Source organism: Hypanus sabinus, chromosome 9 (genome assembly GCF_030144855.1).
Source record: "Hypanus sabinus isolate sHypSab1 chromosome 9, sHypSab1.hap1, whole genome shotgun sequence".
Classification (NCBI taxonomy): domain Eukaryota; kingdom Metazoa; phylum Chordata; class Chondrichthyes; order Myliobatiformes; family Dasyatidae; genus Hypanus; species Hypanus sabinus.
The window spans coordinates 128586369-128605904 of record NC_082714.1 but is presented as its reverse complement, the minus strand read 5'-3'; the positions used below and the strand labels follow the sequence as shown (position 1 = coordinate 128605904).

At 36.3% G+C, this 19536-nt stretch overlaps 1 protein-coding gene across 7 annotated transcripts in view; it reads right to left on the bottom strand.

Moving 5' to 3' along the window:
- The window catches only part of rtel1 (regulator of telomere elongation helicase 1), a 194472-nt gene that overhangs the window by 152966 nt on the left and 21970 nt on the right, over window positions 1–19536 (bottom strand). For all 7 annotated transcript variants that reach the window (XR_009514082.1, XM_059980542.1, XM_059980540.1 and 4 more), the window contains 7 exons: window positions 15820–15880; window positions 14478–14553; window positions 11535–11619; window positions 9535–9600; window positions 5917–6070; window positions 4214–4252; window positions 2368–2446 (listed from right to left, as the gene is read on the bottom strand). Coding sequence is in view for 6 of the 7 variants with exons in the window: in XM_059980542.1 (XP_059836525.1) it covers window positions 2368–2446; window positions 4214–4252; window positions 5917–6070; window positions 9535–9600; window positions 11535–11619; window positions 14478–14553; window positions 15820–15880 (560 nt within the window). In the remaining variant the exon portion in view is untranslated. The remainder of the gene's footprint in view (window positions 1–2367; window positions 2447–4213; window positions 4253–5916; window positions 6071–9534; window positions 9601–11534; window positions 11620–14477; window positions 14554–15819; window positions 15881–19536) is intronic.

Sequence of the window (19536 nt, the reverse complement as noted above, 5' to 3'; positions counted from 1 at the left end):
TATTTCATGGCACTAATTTTTAACAGGGTAGCAAATTACATAGCATCCACACAAACAGGGGTTTACGGTGGGAGAAGGCCTCAATCTCACGAGTCTGGCGTGCCGGAGGTTGTTTTCCCTAGACTTATGCAGCCAAGGAAACCAGGGCATTTTACCAGGGTGTTTCATGGAAATATACCAACGTACTGAAGACCATGAACATAGTGATCTTTTCAACACTTCTCCTGTACTGAAGATTTATTTGCAACTACAGCTGAGGCACATTTAATCACAGTAGCTTTAAAGGAGTGTAGATGTCTCACATGCTGTGCCTCGCAGAGTTACTGGTAGGAGAATTATTCCGGATTCCCTTGGGTAGATGTACTTTCCCACAGAGATCCCTTCCTCACTACCTGATTGCACTTCCTGTACTGCGTAAACAGTCTATTTAAATGCCCCCTGGTCTGGTAGCATCTGCCTTACTCAAAAGCATAATTCAACATTGGGCAAACCACTGTTTACGGACTTAAGCTACTTCAAGAAACCCTAGAAAGCAGATTTGTAGTGATGGGCAGTGGAGGATAATCAGAAGTAAACCTGAAAATTAATCCTTTAAATTACATTGGGAAGGAGTTCTACATGTTCTTATTCATGAGTTAAGTTGAGAGATGTTGACACAGGGTACTAGTTGATATGTTTAGAATCAATTCAACAGGTTTTAAATGAGCACTATTTATGGCATCAGCCTTATTTTATTGTTTACTGTCCTTATCGTAACAGCTTGATTATATACGTACAACAACACACACAAAATGCTGGTGGAACACAGCAGGTCAGGCAGCATCTATAAGGAGAAGCACTGTCGACGTCTTGGCCCGAAACATCGACAGTGCTTCTCCTTATAGATGCTGCCTGGCCTGCTGTGTTCCACCAGCATTTTGTGTGTGTTGTTGTTTTAATTTCCAGCATCTGCAGATTTCCTCGTGTTTGCTGATTATATATGTATACAGGTTTCCCCCGCAATCCGAAGGTAGAGCGTTCCTATGAAACCGTTTGTAAGCTGAAATGTTGTAAATCGAAGAAGCGATTACCATTAATTTATATAGGAAAAGTTTTTGAGCGTTCCCAGACCCAAAAAAATAACCTACCAAATAACACATAAAACACATAAAACCTAAAATAACACTAACATATAGTAAAAACAGAATGATAGGATAAATATACAGCCTAAAGTAAAAATATTATATGTACGGTGTAGTTTCACTTATCAAACTCGGGAAGGCAGCAAGCTAAAGTCGATTTGGAGAAAAAAAAATCACACGTACATGCATGTGCACGTACACGCATGCGCAAACAATCGCCCGCACAAGGCTTCACTGTCATTGTAGTTTTTCTCGGGGTAAAGACACGTATAAAGCAGGCATCTTTTTTCTGTAAAAGTGAAAATCCTCTTTGGTTCGCAAAAACAGGTATTAATGAAGGTTTTTTGTAACAGCGAGGTGTCATAAAGCAAACTTTCAAAAAGCAGGGGACGCCTGTAATTGTTCACATACACATTAGATGCCATACTTAAAATAATCTGAATCCAATTAGGTATTAGGTGAGTACCCAACTAATTGTTGGTAATGACAAGAAAAAACCTTCTGCGGATCAGTATGAAGCTGAGTTGGAAATCAAGCTGAAGCATGAACACAGTATGGCTAAATGGAGGGACAACTTGAAGCACAAAGGGACAAGGGAGTCGCGTAGGAAGCGATCACTGCGGAAAGCAGAAAGTGGGTGGTAGTGGGGGGGAGGTAAATGTGCTTGATGATGGGATCCAGTTGGAGGTCACCATTGAATGAACACCATTCTATGTTTCATTTATATTCATCGGAACTATAACACTGATAAGTAGTACTAATTTAAAAAAATATTTTCCAGCTCTTTGAGCCTTTTATTTAAATCTCAAGTAATCTTCTGTTGCTCATTTCTTCTTACAGTTCTGTAGATGTCTATTTGTTTTAGCATTAAATAGTAACTAGAACAAAGTTAGGCAAACAGTGTTATCCACCTGTTGCCCTAATAATCTCACTGCAATGGTGCACCAATCAATGTAGTGCAGAAGTCTGACACTACAAAAGCAGAGTAAAATGAAAAGTTCCTGGCACCTTGCATGCGCTAAGAAGTGCAGCTCCCTATGATAAGCAAGAGGTTTCGATGTTCTTGACTCATTATAAGGATAAAAAGGAAGTCTAACTTAAACTTCAGTGTTCGAATTAATGAAATGCATTTCTTTTTTCCCTGGTTGTAACATATACATTACCAAATTTGTAATACAAAAGGGCAAAAGGTAACCTGTTGTCACACCTAACAATTAATGAGACAGAAGAAGTATTCAATTCATACCTTCCTGGTTTGGTCACTCCACTTCCATTTGGTGATAATTCAATTGAATCTATTGTGCTTTCTAGGTCAAGGAGGATTTCTTTCAATGACGGAAGATATAAAAAACAAAAACAGTTATAATGCATAGATAAGAAAAATTGTGATTTTTATACTGAAATTACTGCAGTTATTCTGACATCTGAAAGTGATTTAAAGTTTAACTAATTTATCAAGCAATAATTTATTTTTAAAGCAAATGAAATAATCTTTACTCAGAAAATAAATATTTACTTGGCTAAATAAAATCAAAAATCACAGAACTTTAGTAGTTACTTATCCCAACACAAGCTCTCAATCAAAAATTCTAATCTTCAATATAATCTTCCCCATCACCAACACAGCTTTTAATAATCACAGTTCTCTACTTTGTGACACTTCCCTAAAAGAACTGTAAAATTACATCTTAAAATCATATCGCTTAAATTTCAGCTTTTAAGTCATCTCTTTTGATATACTCCTTCAAATCTTGCAGTTGTTCACTTCCCTCTACAAAGTTAACAATTTTGTCATCATTCCAGTAGTAAACATTTCATGGATATAGAATGTTTAATGTATACGTATAAATACCTACAGAAAAGAAGTCATCACCCTGACACAGTGGTGTCAAAAAAAAACCTCTCCCTCAATGTTGCAAAAACAAAGGAGCTGGTTGTGGATTTCAGGAAGAATGGAGACGGGCTAACCCCTATTGACATCAATGGATCTGAGGTTGAGAGGATGTACAGCTTTAAGTTCCTCGGCAAACTCACCACCAAGGATCTCATGTGGTCTGTGCATATCGGCTGTGTGGTGAAAAAAAATACAACAGCGCCTTTTTCACCTCAGACAGTTGAAGAACTTTAGCATGTCCTCAAGTCCTAAGGACTTTCTATAGGGGCATGATTGAGAGTATTCTGACTGGCGGAGAATCTCATCTGGTCCTACAACAACAGCTCCATAGCCAAGAAAGCCCAACAGCGTCTCTACTTTCTGCAAAGGCTGAGAAAAGCCGATCTTCCAACCCCCATATTCACCATATTCTACAGAGGATGTATCGAGAGCATCCTGAGCAGCTGCATCACTGCCTGGTTCAGGAATTGTTTATTATTAATTAATTATTGTGCTGCCCTGCACTGTTTTGTGCACTTTTCTTGTGTAGGTCTGTAGTCTAGTGTAGCCTTTGTGTTGTTTTTCATAGTCTAGTGTAGCCTTGAGTTGTCTCACATAGTCTAGTGTAGTTTTGTGTTGTTTCATGCAGTACCATGGTCCTGGGGGACCATGTTTTGTTTTTACTGTGTACTGTACCAGCAGTTTATTTTTCAAAATGACAATAAAAAGCGACTTGACTTGGATGCATCATTGCCTGGTATAGGAACTGCACTTCCCTCATTCACAAGACTCTGCAGAGAGTGGTGTGGACAGCCATAAGGATCACTGGAGACCCGAGTCACCCCAACCACAAACTGCTCCAGCTGCCACCATCTGGGAAATGGTACCGCAGCATAAAAGCCAGGACCAACAGGTTCCGGGACAGCTTCTTCCACCAAGCCCTCAGCCTGATTAAATCACGCTGACACAGTTGTATTTCTTTGCTATATTGACCGTCTAGTTGTAAATGTTATTCATTACAAATTACTATAAATTGCACTTTCAGATGGAGACATAACAAAGATTTTTACTCCTCATGTATGTGAAGGATGTAAGAAATAAAGTCAATTCAATTCAAATGTTTGTTATTTTTGTTCATCTTGACCAACAGTCAATGCAATTTCACTTATCCAAGTTATATTTGATATAAAACATCCTCTGAAATTCTAAACTAACTTACTTTTTATTTTGGCCAGGTCACTCAAATCCATTTTCAGCCCTAAAAAAGATAAATTACTTGAACAGCAATGGAAAACTAATATAATTGCACAACCTGGAATATGAAACTAGAACAGAAATACTGAAAGAACTCAAGCAGTAGAGCACACAATAAGAAGTGGGTTTTGATGAACATTCTTTGACCTTAAAAGTTAATTAACACTTTCCACAGATTCTACTTCACTGGCTGAACTTTGTTGGCATTTTTGCTTTGTATAATTTCAATATTATCTTTTCCAACATACATAACATCTCATTTAAAGTTAATGAAAGGCTAGTATTTCAGTCTTTTAAAATTCTTCATGGTTTTATTTTGTTTACTGGAACCATCACTTTATGAGCAAGCACAAATGCATGGCTGATTTCCAACATGAGAGTTCTAGTTTGAATATTAATCTGAACTATATCTATATTTAGGCTTAAAGGTTACTAAAGATTATCTACCCATTCAGTGATACTCAGACTATTAAGAAATTGATTGTTGGTGGTGCTTACTGCACTCTGTATTGTGGCATACATTCTACTCTGCTGTTGTATTTCAGTTCAGTTGACTTCATAGAGAAGAATGTGCTGCTATTGTAGAAAGCAGTTAGCGCTATCAACAGGGGAATGAACATCAAGATAATAATCTCAGAAAACCATTATTATTAGAAATTAAAGTCATTTGTAAAAGTCATCATTTATTTCCAAAATCTTGCAATTATAAAATGAAGAGAAACACTTAAATTGCATTTAAGACTTGATAAAATAATTTTGCTTGTTAAAATCCCAATCCTAGCAAATGCATTAAACAGACATCTAGTTATTATAAACTTTACATAGAAATTAAAATCATAGCAGTTTCATATATTTAAATGATGTTCCAGATTATTCATATCCTGCTTGGTGTTTATGCAATGGTACTCTGATAAACAACCTGGAACTGACTACCAAACTAAAAAAGAAATAAACAGAAATTCTGAAGCCCACAAATCGAGACTATTTATTTACGAATACAACAAAGTAACAGATCCTTCCTGCCCAATTACACGAATGGGATAAATAAACCTACTAACTCATACGTCTTTGGAATGTGGGAGGAAACCAGAGCACCTGGAAGCAACCCACACAGCCACAGGGAAAACATACAAACTCCTCACAAGATGCGGCAGGAATTGAACCCGAGTTGCTGGTGTTGGAATAGTGTTACTCTAACCACTATGCTACCATGCTACTGATTATTCCCTTGAAGTTCATTCCCAGTTGGTATCAAACTGCTTTATATAACAGCAACAGCACACTTCTTTCTAATTTATGAAGCTGGCCAACATTCCTTTTTTTACAGTTTTTTTACAGCTGCGTAGTATTGCTCTCAGCAGGAAACATTTCACATGGCCTGAAACCTGAGTGGCACTTTATACTAACATTATTTAAAAGAAAAATTCCCACAGTACAGCAACAAAGACTACATACATGGGAGCGTTTTAGTTACTGCGTGGCTGTGCAGCTTAGAGGGAAGTGAAGCTGACTGAACTGAATTTCAGCAGCAGAGTAGAATGCACTGCCACAAGAGACGGTTCAGTAATTCCTGTTTACAAATCATAAAATTCCCCACTTCTCATCAAAACTCATATGAGGGCATTTACCAGAATTCACACAGGCATTTGAAAAGGTTAATGCACAAACCTGAGTTGACTGATTCAAGATTGAAGTCTGTGTTGCCTTCAATGTGTTCTAATTTCTTTGCTTCCTCCTCCAAGATCATATTAACTGCTTCAATTCCAGAAGCAAGGTCATAAGGAGTAAGGTCAAATGAAGCACACTCTTCACACATTTTTTCCTACGATTTAAAAAAGATAAACATCACCTATATAGGCAATTGAGTACAACACAATCCATTCAAATTTTATAATTTTATTACACATTCCACACCTTTATTTTGACTTGGATCATCAAAACTTAATTTTATTAAACCAGCGTGACAATTTTTGTTACAAAACACTTATCTCAGCTACACACAAATAGCACTGAACCTGACCGAACAGCTTCAAATTTGTTCACTCCCAAGCTCCAGAATGGAATTAATGGAGTTTGTATATTCTCCTCTTGATCTTGTGGTTTCCTTAAAATGTTCCTCTTTGCTTTGGCACCTCAAAAAATGTTGGTAGGTTAAATTGCTCTCGTGCTTACAAGTGGTGGAGTCTGGCGGTTGGTGGGGATTGAAGGAATGTGGAGAGAATAAAACATTATTAGTATAGATAGTGTAAATGGATGCTTGATGGTTGGCAAGAACTCATTTGGCTGAGGGACCTATTCCCATGCTGTACAAAGAGAAGAAGATAAAGATAGATGTCTGAGTTTAGCATTTAGCATTAAACTTTGTTATAAGCATAAGGTTTAGCGATAAGAAAACAGCAACTGATTTTAGAAAGTTACCCACAAAGCAACCATATTTACTTAGTCACTGACATAATGTAGAATCCAACTATCAAATGAAGTTTAGGGCTATTCTGAAATCTGTTTTAAATAGCATCTGAAGTACTTTTATGTAAACCATCACAAATTCATTTTGTTGTTTTTACAGTCCAACCTTTACAACACAGAATCCTTATTAAAGTCTGTAACTTACATCTGTTAAATTACAATGCACTCTTTGTTCCTCATTTCCTCAACCACCCTGTAACTGTTTTTTTTATTTAGTGATACAGCATGAAGTAAGCCTTTCCGGCCCTTCAAGCTCTGCCATCCCTGCAACCCCCACAACTCTGATTAATCCAATCATGGGACAGTTTACAATGGCCAACTAACCTTCCTTTGTCAAGGACATAGTGTCCACAGCCACTGTAATTCTCCACTTGTCAAAATTAGATTTAATGCAATCCCTGCAACCTTGATCCACAACCGGTTAGCATCCAAAGATAAAAAGGTCCAAAGCTCAGGAACTCCTCTCAAATTGTTGTTTTCTTTTTAAAAAATTCACCTCATTTGCAGGTGTCCAAACAATTGTGCTCCGAATTGATTATGGGAAACTGCTTCACAGTGGAGTAACTTGTCGCTATGTCAGATAAGAATCTTTAAACAGCTTTTCAAAATATATATACACAATGAATTCCAATTAATTGGGATACATCCGGACTAGTTCATTTTGGACTAATTAAGCTGCTACCCCAATTTGCCGATTTCATGAAAAAGTTAAAAAGGTATTAAGAAGATAAACTGAGTAAAAATAATGTCTTTAAATGTAACACAGAACTCAGCAGAACAATAATAATAGTACTACAGTACTATAATAGACAATTGACAATAGGTGCAGGAGTAGGCCATTTGGCCCTTCAAGCCAGCACCACCATTCAATGTGATCATGGCTGATCATCCACAAATAGTACCCTGTTCCTGCCTTCTCCCCATATCCCTTGACTCCGCTATCTTTAAGAGCTCTATCTAACTCTTTCTTGAAAGCATCCAGAGAATTGGCCTCCACTGCCTTCTGAGGCAGAACATTCCATAGATCCACAACTCTCTGGGTGAAAGCGTTTTTCCTGAACTCCATTCTAAATGGCCCACCTCTTATTCTTAAACTGTGGCAACTGTCTCCTGCCCTAGTTAAGTGGTGTAGTATCTGAAATAAATGAAAGGATTTCCAGCAATTTTCTCAATTAAGTTTTTGTTCTTTATGATTAGTCTCAAATAAGCAACTGCCCCAATTAACCAATAGCCCATATTAATCAGAATCTACTGTGTGTATATATATATATATACTTCTACTTTTATAAAATATCCTCATAACATCAGTACAATAAATTTCCCTATCAAAAGATGCTCTAAATGAACCCAAATGGTTAATTTTATTTTGATGTCACTCAATTCTAAAGTACAAATTCCTCCCCAACCTAATCCAGCATTACATTCCTGGAATTAGGGTGTTAAACAGAAACAATTGTTTAACTACTCCAGGAGTCTAATAAATCAAAACTTCATGGTGTTGGGTATGATGGCAGATCTAGATAATCAATTATTGAAGAGACGACAGGATATTAAACACAATATTAGACATACAGTTCTAATTTGATACATAAAATCTAAACTAAAATTCAAATTTTATAATTTTATTACACATTCCACACCTTCTTGATTATCCTGCAATCATTCAGTAGTTAACTAATACTGATTGAGATATGGGACTACACAAAGCTAATATAATTATTGTGCCATTAATAGATATTAGCTAAGAAAAGTGAACTACTCACAGCAAGTAAAAGTAAATTATTAAAGCTCTCCTACTGATTTGTTCTACAGAACCTGCTGCTCAAAGCACTGTAAGTACAAAATACGAAGCAGATGTATGCATCCACAGTAATTCTGCAATGTGATGAGGCTCACCTCATCAAAGATGCAAAGGGACACTCCAGTGAGATAGCAGACAACAGCACTTTAAAAAAAATAGGGACCTTCTTCACCCCAAATAAAAAAAAATCAAGGCTGTAGCATTGGTGCTCTGGTTTTTGGCTGCCTAGGTCCCAAATTAGAGATTCCTTGTAAAATCTATTTACTTTCTCCCATCCTTTATGCTCATTTCTTGGATCAAACTTTTTAATTACCTCTCTAATAATCTATGGCTTGTTGTCAAATTTTGTTTTGATAATGATTACATTAAGTACCTTGAGGTATACTACTAAAGATGTCATATAATGAAAAGATATCACAAACTTCATCACAGATCAGAACGCCAAGTGCTCTACTAACATTTTGAATCTAATTTGATAAAATGCCAGACAATACACAATTATTTTGTGAAACTCTATTGCTTTGATGAGCCAGATTACTTTCAAATGACTATATTGAATATGAAGCTTAAATTAATTAAAAACTATACATATGCAGCAATGTTTTTCTTTAAGAACAAATACTAAATGCTGCTTGCATTCTGATGCCATACTTTTAAGTAGACATCCTATTCTGAGCTACGTTGTGGGTGGCCACACACAGAAAATTTCAATAATCTCCTTAAAACTTGCTTGAAGAACAGCAACATCCCCAATCATGCATGAAGCTCTTGAGGGATAGTATCGAGAATATAGAAGACACATTGTGGAAGTATAAAAAACCTTAAGTAAGTAGAGGAAGGAGTTCACTGACTCACAACTACCCACTCACTTGCCCAGCCAGCTTCCATCTGTTGAAGAGTCTGCATTTCCAACACTGGTCATTTCACAGCCCACAAAATCACTGAGGAAATAAGTCATCCTAAACACCAAGATTAAGAAAACACTATGCAAAACAATTTTCTAATGAAAAAGTGCTTACCACATTATGTGCTTCATCAAAAATAACTATCGTGCCACGAAGGTCTAAATCATGGGCTTTACGACTCTACAGAGCAAAAGTACAAAAGGTTAACCAAACAAGACATGTCAATAACTTAAGTAAGTGAATTCATATTGGTGAAGTATTTTCTTCTTCTATAAGAAAATTCAAATTAAAATTAATTTGCCTGCATTACAATAGCACTTTTATTTCGAACCAAAATTAGAGCTTGAGTGGAGTAACTTGATGTAAAACTTCTTCTTTCAAGTTAAAATTAAATAAGAAGAGATTTAAAAAGGTAATATGTTCCACTTTACGCACTTTACTCATTTACGTTTACATTTCATGGCTATAATGAAAGCAATTTTGTCATTTAAATAATGGCATTGAAAAACTGGAAAGAATTTCTATTTAAGCATTGTAAAATTCCAAGCTGAAACTTAAAGTTAAAATTTCTTTGGACTCTTTCAAAATGTCAACATTATTAAGACTCTCGACAGAATACATCAGATGAGATACAAATTCAAATTTAACAGAAGTAATGATATCAGACTGGTGATCAGTGGTAATGGCAACAAAATGACAGCCACTTAAAACATTTTGCACTGTTCACTGCAAATATCACAAAGTCAGTGTAAATAATTCAGTGTTCCCATGAAGGCCATGTGGTTTTAAAATCGTTTTTATGGTTAAAAAAAAACTACAAGAAATTCTGGTATTACAAAACCATCTTGTTATAAAATGACTGCATGAAATATAATTTTTTTTATGGTACTCCAGGCTGTAATAATAGGTTTGAAGGGTTGAGAAGTCTGCTTTTTCCCATAATTTGTATGCTCATTGTCAGCAAATGAGGGAATTCTGCATTCAAGCTGATATGACTGGAAATCCAGAACATGCTGACACGACTGTTAGCATCATTCTCTGGTGTAACTGTACAGTATTGCCAGAAATTCCTCACAAAATACAGGGCATTAAATTCTACTGCAGAGATAGGATCACATAATTGGTCACAGACCCACAGTTTTAAATAGCTGAACTGTCATATAGAATATAGTTCTCTAGACCACCTGTCATATAATGCAACATTGTGCCAACGTGAGTTGAGTTTTTTTGGAAGATAAGCAATTTCAATTCTTAAGCAGAAAATTTGAAGGATTGTGTCAATTTATTAGCATGCTGTTCCCCAATTTCTTTAAGGAAAATGAAAAGGATCAAGGAAATGTTTGCATAACATGACATTTTATGATCTTCCATACTTTTTAATGCTTTCCAACATCATGATTTTAATAATTCTGAAATCCATTATTGATATATCATAGGATTTTCCAAGAATATTGTATCTATTCATACCAGAGTTTACCAAACTTACTAAGAGCTTCTAACGTATCAAAACTACTAGACATCATGAATAAACTCTTCTTGGGCTTCCAGCCAGGTACAGGTATCAATTTTAACCAACGCTTCGATGACAAACTCTGCCATCTTCATCAGGGGTAATGCCTAAGCATGTCTAGTCCAGTGGTATTTATACCCCTGTCGTCCATCCCTCTTGCATGGTTAGTCCTCATCTATACAGGTTTCTGATGTCCCAGCTTGTTTGCAATTGAATATCAGTTCTTACTTAGAGAGAGACCATCATCCTTGGTAAAATTCTTTTCCTCTAGTTTTATTCCAATAGTTTCATTCACTAGGCGGTCCCAAAAGTCATTGGCTCAGTACAGTAGTTTTGTGCCAAAGTCAGGAAGGATGGACGACAGGGGGAAAAATACTACCTGACTAGACATGCCCAGGCATCATTCTAGGTGAAGATGGCAGAGCTTGTCATTGAAACATTGGTTAAAATCAATACCTGCACCAGGCTGAAAGCCTGAGAAGCGTTTATTTGTCATATAGGACTGAAAAGCATTAAATCCTTTTTCACTAGATGTCATGTCAATATGACACATATCATGACAGTACCATGACTATTAAATAAAGGAAATCTTCGTGAACAATACCTTTGGATCAAGTAAGTAGTTGTATGGCATGAAGATTATTTCAGCGCCCTGCTTCAACGCTCGAGACAAATAGTAAGGACAAACTCTGTTTAAAGACAAAATCAAGTAGGATGCAAGTACAGTTCCACGTGAAAATTCTAATTAATGTAAGAGTGCGCTTGACAAAACTTAAGTGTTTTAAATAACTATTGAAATACTAACATTGTAATAATTTTTGTGCCTAGATAAACAAAGTGGATAGAAAACATTAATCGCTTCTCCTCTCAAATACACTTTGTTCATCTGAACTATAATTCATAAAACCTTGTAGAGCTATTTCCATCATCCTGATAGCTTTCCATTATGAAAATTACTAATTACAGGTACTTGGAGATCTGTGTGTTTTGGCAACTGAAAATGTTGTGGGATGTTTTGTCATTCTATTGTAAATTATTTACAATTTTTAAATATCTGTTATTAAACAGATGCTTTGTCCTCAGCTACCCATCTTGTGCAAGCTGAGCTTCATCTCAGCTACTTGCAACAAAGTTGAAATTTAGTAATACTTGAAAGTTTCAATAGTCATTTATGAGAGTTCCACGTTTATGTATCCTGGTAAATGACATTACAGCTGATGATACTTTCGCACTGTAAATAGTTAACAATAATACTTGCAAACCCATTATAAACTTAAAACAAAGTATCATATAAACGTGACTCCATTTTATTTCGGTGTTATCTTTATATGAAAATTTGCCTTCATCATACAATGCAATGATTTAATGTTTGTTCAAAAGCATAATAAACACTATTCATGCGACTGGTTCTAATAAATAGCCTTCAATTTAAGAAATCAAAATTCCCTTTTTCTACAAATGTTGAGTAACTGCTGAGTGCTTCAAGCATTTTCTATTTTTTTGTATTTGATTGCACTTCTTAATACACTTAAGAAATAAACTTAAGTGTATTTCTTAAAAACACTGTACTTATTTCCCTTTACTGGTCAGCAGGATTTTTTTGGTATCATTTTCTGGTACTTAGTGTGCAGTTTGATGTTATTCCTTACTTTATAAAATATGAAAGTAAAAATAATACTATGCCTTTCACTAAAATTAAATTAAAGAAAATTAACAAAAATTAAACAGGAATCCACAAATGTTGAACAAAGGTAAGTATTCTATGGCCAATACCATAGTCATCTGTTGTATAGCAAAATAAAATTCATTTTTTGGGCTGGAGCTATAAACTTCATTTTCCTTAAAGTGCTCCAATCCTCTTTTGTATTTGTCCCTACTATCATTACTTATCCATACTAATCCAGTCAAAACCTTTCCCACATATTCCATAATCTCAGACAGCATCCCTTCACTCAAAGAGAATTTTGAAGAATTATTAAAATTCACAACACAGGTGTCCCACCCTGTCTGATCAGATAAGAAATAACCCTCTAGTTTTACCCCCAAATCATTGCCATCCCTCATATCTCAAATTATTGTGCCCTGTGAAAACCCAATTAAAAAATTTGTATGCTGGCAGTAGCATTTTCCTTAACCACCTGATCCACTTTGTTGTGGTGCTCATTTGATATTCAAAGCTGAATGTATCGAAACACCCAATATGAACATAAGATTGGCACAATCTACTATCCTTGATCTCTGCCACAAACTCTATCCCTACCAATTCTACCTATGTCAGAGGTTATAAATTGTTTGCAATCTTGGCAACTTCTTTGATCCCATGATCATATGACTTCATTATCTCCATACGACATTATTCAACTTCAGTTCATCTTTTGCTTGCAAAACTTGCTCTAGCCTTATCTCTAAACTCCTCCAGCATGCTCCTGGGCTGCTTCCCATCCTACGCCCTTTGCTGCTACATCCTATTTAACCCCAACTTCAATTTAATATTATTCTTGCACTAGCTGTTGAATATTAGTCCCCAGAAGAACAATGGCTTAATTTCAATATTTTCATCCTCCTCTTTTGAATGTTACCATAATCTCACCCCATTCTCTTACTTTCTCCAGAATTTCTCATTTTGCCCATCTCAACCCAGAATTTACCACTCCCCTATAAAATAATCAACCTGCATATCTTGGTAATGTGGGAAGAAACTGCAACATGTCTAGTATGTAAGTCACCCTATTATGAGAAAGATATTATTGAGCTGGAAAAAGAATAAAGATTTCCAAGGACACTGTCAGAACTCAAAGACCTGAGTTGTAGACTGGACAGGCGTGGACTTTATTCCCTGGAGTATAGGAGATTGAACATTGTTCTTACAGAGAAGGATGAGATCACAAAGGACAAGGACAGGGCGCATACAGTTATTCCCTAGGAAAAAGGTACTAAAAATAAAGGGCTTAGGTTGAAGGTGAGACGTGAATGATTTAAAAGGGGCCTGAGGGTGGTGTATATATGATATGAGCTGCCAGAGAAAAGTGGTGGAGCCAGATACAATAACAACGTTCAAAGGACATTTCATAAATAAATGGACAGGAGGAGTTTAGAGATATGGGCTAAATGCAAGCAAATGGGACTAGCTTTATGGGCACCACAGTCGCAATGGACGAGTTGTGGAGAAGGGCCTGGTTCAATGCTGACTTACTCTGTGACCTGGAGGGTTGATGGGCACCACAGTCGCAATGGACAAGTTGTGGAGAAGGGCCTGTTTCAATGCTGACTTACTGTGTGACCTGCAGGGTTGATGGGCACTACAGTCACAATGGACAAGTTGTGGAGAAGGACCTGTTTCAATGCTGACTTACTCTGTGACCTGGAGGAAACCCTAGTCACAAGGAGAACATGCAGACTTTTCCAACTATACTACTGTGTTACCCTTTCACTTTTGCTCTATATTGCAACATTTCTCAAGAATTAATGATCCTGACACACGTTATCCAGTACATGTTATCCAAAAGGAACATAATTTCAAAATTTTACTGCAATTAACAAATCATACCTGTGCTTGTTGCCACTCTTAACAAGATCTTCTACATCAAGAATGGACTCTGAAAATTCTTTTTCAGTACTCTTTTCTGAAACATATGGGAAATCCTTAAGGTGATGCACGTTGCACTAATCACATTATTATGCTTTGTGAATACCAGATGAAAGTCTAATGAAATAAATCTTCACAAAGCTTTAAAAAAGTGGAGTTTGATGAAATAATTTCATCATTTTGAAATAACCAGAAGTAGAGGAACAAAATGTGACAAACCTACAAACAACAGCAAGTCCAATTCATTTATCCTATTGAGTTCAATGACATAAATTAGGCAGAAGTGTGAAGAAGTACTCTTTCAATCTCTTAGATATTCTTTCCAATAGCATCTACAAGACCGTATGTGTTTAGATTATTTACCGTCATTTATAAATTGTTTCAATCTGGCATTTTAATTTAATTAATATTTTGCCTGTAGCAATTTAGTACTCTTTAAAAGTTTGACTTGTTCATTGGAAGATGCTTCAATTGTAAGATTTCAGCAAAGTTTTAAAACTGTTACCTAAACGTAAGAAGAACAGAAACATCAAAGCAATGTATCACAATTTACACATTTAATACACTTTGCTTTGCTACTCTTCGTAGAAATGACCATTTATTTCACTGCAAGAAGTTGGAAAGCACAGAGAACATAGCAAGAAAAGGAGTGCAATGACAATAAACTAAAAATGTCAGCAAGAAACTTCCTCAGAAAGGACACATGGATGATGTGCATCATAGCACTATCCTGGGAGTGACAAATAGGATACTGGTAAAAATAAAGAGGACTAAAAACCGGTGTTGGGGAAAAAAATGAGGGTTTAGAACAGAATCTTGAGAAACAGAGATTATCTGCTACCAGCTAGAAGAAATCCATGGCAGAGGAAATAGCAGAACATCTCAAAGTCGATGAACCCAACCTTTCAAGGGATATCCAAACTTCAATTTTTACCAGCTTAGTGCTCTTTGTCTCAGCTAATCAGAACTTTATCTTGTTAATTTCTTCCCAGTATGTTATCTCGTTTTCATTACACCAATCATTTAATAGGCCTTGTTTCCCAATAAAGTATTTTTCGTTTTTCTTATTCCTTTTCCTAAGTATTTTTCTCTTTTGCCTTTTCCACTACATATTTCAATGCAATCAATTTGCTTCTTTAATCATAAAATTATTTTTTGGAATGCAAAAAAAAATCCCAGCAATGGAGGAAGGTCCGTTCAAAATCAAACAGCAGCTAGGCTGTTGCTTCTTGTAGGATGTGTAGTTAAGGAATAAACTGGCAAGGAGTGTATACAAATCTCAAAATTAGAATTTTGCTCTTACCCTCAACATTGTTATAGAAGTGGCAGGTATGTGAGGATGTTTTTGCTCGACACATATGGACCTGGAAATTAAAAACTCTCAAATTAATGTACTGTGTGCATGAAAATATTGTACAATTTGTTTCCCATAAAAAATTAACAATATTGAACAATTCCATTTAGTCTCTATAACTCAGAAAATGCTTACACCAATGTTATCAGTAGAGCTGGGTAAATAAACTGAGAAATTAATGCAGTCAGACTACAAACTCCTGAACTTCTTGATCAGTACAAGTCATATCTATGAATCAACAAGGGAATCCATATTATGTGCATTAAATAGAACAAAAGAGAATCAATTAGCCAAATCCAAACTTGAGGTTTGTAACCCATTTCTGGCTAATTTTTATGGTTTCCACCGCATTAGAGTTCAAGGATGAATTTTGAGGGCAAATTATAAATGTCACCCTGAATCGAATTAAACAGTGAATCTGATTCTCCTTTAGATCCTCATGTAATTCTACAATGTTTTGTACAGGAGATTTCTCTGAACACACGAAATGCTGGAGGAACTCAGCAGGCCAGGCAGCATCTATGGAAAAGAATACAGTCAATGTTTCAAGCCAAGACCCTTCAGCAGATTTTCTCTTGTTTGAGATTTTTCTGGAAGTGGTTTTGCAAAAAATACCTGCTGATGAAAGGTTAAGAAATTCCACACCTGTGAAACTAGGTGGCACTACTAATTTTCAAGCTGCTTTTGCACTTATTAAGTACATTTTTCCATTAATTATTGAAATCACTTAATCTAAATGAAATTAGCATGTTTCATTTGCTAACAAGGAATTTAAAATGAATATAAATAACAGCAGCGTTCAAAAAGATGAGAAATAATTGGACAAGATGAAGAATTCAAATATTGAATGGTCTTTAAGTGTGGATGAGAAGACTATGTTTTCTCTCATGGGAGAATATACAATTAGGGATCACTGTTTAAAAATGGGAAGCTTCCCATTAATGACAATGACCAGGAAATTTTCTTTTCCCTTGAAATTTTAGAAGGTTCCTCAAAAGGCAACAGAAGTAGAAGAGCTTAAAATTTTCTAAGCCAGAAGTAAAAAGACTCTTGACAATGACAGGAGTGGATGGTAATCAGGGATAGGCCTGAATGTGGAGTTAAGATGACAATTAGGTCGTTAAGGTCTTAATGAATTACAGAGCAAAGTAGCTTATTCTGTTCTTTACAACTTTCTTGAATTGAAGATCTCACTTCAGACTATAAGTAACCATAGTGAGGACCAAAAGCATTAAATAGGAATTGCAGCAAATCACAACAGTAGTCTAGATATGGCTTGACTCTACAGATTGAGGGTACTAGTTTCTGACAACATGCACCAAGAATGAAAAAAAAATTCAGTAAGAACACACACATGAGTAAAACACACATCTATTTAATTTCTGGTTTATATTGCTTCAATATTAAATAGAATTATCTCTTAAAACTATGTTACAATTAAATAAAAATATTAATAATAAACAGGTAGAAATTAACCTAATTTAACAGAGACATGTACAGTGATTATTAATTTAAACTCTATATGGATTTACATTACAAGGATATTTGCTTGTTGGTCAGATCAAAAGAATATCACTTAATTTTTAATTAACAAAATTCAAACCACAGTATTTTGTCCATAATATTGCATATTACATATTGAAAGGCAACATCCCTGTACTTTATCAGTGCAAATTTTATGAAGCCGAAGAGACTGCTGCTTTTTCTCAGCCTGTTATTATTGCTATTTAGCCTGAAAAATACACAATACAGTGTGTTAACACCCAAGTAATTTTGTATTATGGTGGTTTTTGACAAAACACATAAATTGGGTTAACTACTGGAAGGTATTCTAAGGGACGGATGTATAAGCATTTAGACAGACAAGGACTGATTAGGGATAGTCTAGCAACATACACAAAATGTTGGTGGAACGTAGCAGGCCAGGCAGCATCTATAGGAAGAAGCACTGTCGACGTTTTGGGCTGAGACCCATAGTCAGGACTCATAGTCAGGCATCCTGACGAAGGGTCTCGGCCCGAGACGTCGACAGTGCTTCTTCCTACAGATGCTGCCTGGCCTGCTGCGTTCCACCAGCATTTTGTGTGTGTTGTTTGAATTTTCAGCATCTGCAGATTTCCTCATGTTAGGTGTAGTCTATGTGGCTTTGTGCTTCGTAGGTTGTGTCTAACAAACCTTAGAGTTTTTCAAGAAAGTTACCAAGGAAGTAGATGAAGGCAAAGCAGTGTATGTTATCTACATGGAGTTTAGCAAGGTCTTCAACAAGATCCCACATGGGAGTTTGGTCAAGAAGGTTCAGATGCCTAGCAGTCAAGATGAGGTAGTGAATTGGATTAGACATTGGCTTTGTGGGAGATGCCAGAGAGTGATAGTAAGTGGTTGACTCTCTGAGTGGAGGCCTGTGACTGGTGGTGTGCTGCAGAGATCAGTGCTGGGTATGTTGTTGTTTGTCATCTATACCAACTATTTGGATGATAATGTAATAAACTGAATCAGTAGATTTGCAGATGACACCAAGATTGGGAGTGTACTGAACAGTGAGGAAGGCCAGCAAAGTTGATCTGGACCAGCTACAAAAATTGGCCGAGAACTGGCGAATGGAATTTAATGCAGACAAGTGTGAGGTGCTGCACTCTGGAAGGACAAACCAGGGTAGAGTTTACATGACGTACAGCAGGACATTGAGGAATGCAGCGGAACAGAGGGATTTGGGAATACAGATCCATAATTTCTTGGGAACAACATCACAGGTAGATAGGGTCGTAAAGAAAACTTTTGGCACATTGATCTTCATAAATCAAAGTACTGAAATCCTACCGAAGTGTTTCAGCCCAAAATGTTGACAGTATTCTTTCCATAGATGCTGCTTGGCCTGCTGAGATCCTCCAGCACTGTGTGTGTGTTTATTGAATACAGAAGTTGGGATGTTATACTTCAGTTGTACAAGATGTTGGCGAGGCCTAATTCAGAGTACTGTGAGTAGTTTTGATCATCTATGTACAGGAAAGACATCAACCTTCAGGAACGACACCAATAAGTTTGAAAGAGTGTAGAGAAAATTTACAAGGATGTTGCAGGGCCTGAGGACCTGAGTTATAGGGAAAGGTTAAATAGGTTAGGACTTTATTCCCTAGAGCGTAGAAGATTGAGTGGAGATATGATCGAGGTATAGAATTTATGAGATGTATAGATAAATGAGGTTGGATGAGACTAGAACTACAGGTTCTAGTTAAAGGTATAAGCTGAAATGTTTAAGGGGAACATGAGGGGGGACCTTCTTCACTCTAAAGGTGCTGAGAGTGTGGAACGAGCTGCCAGTGGAAATGGTAGATACAGGTCTGATTTCAGCATTTAAGGGAAATTTGCAGAGGTACATGGATGTGAGGTGTATGTGAGGTCTGGGTGCAGGTTGATGGGACTAGCCAAATTAATAGCTTGGCATGAGCTAGATGGCCTAAGGGTCTTTTCCTGTGCTTTAGCATTCTATGATTCTTTGACTCCATGGAAGAAAATTAAGCCTGAGAATTAAAGATTAACCAAATCATGAGGATAGCAGGCTAAGAAGAAAATGGGGTCTGTCTGCCTACTCATACTAATTAGCAATAAGTCCTGTTAGAAATGAAGAACTGATAACACACAGGTGTAATAAGTCCTGTTAATAATGAA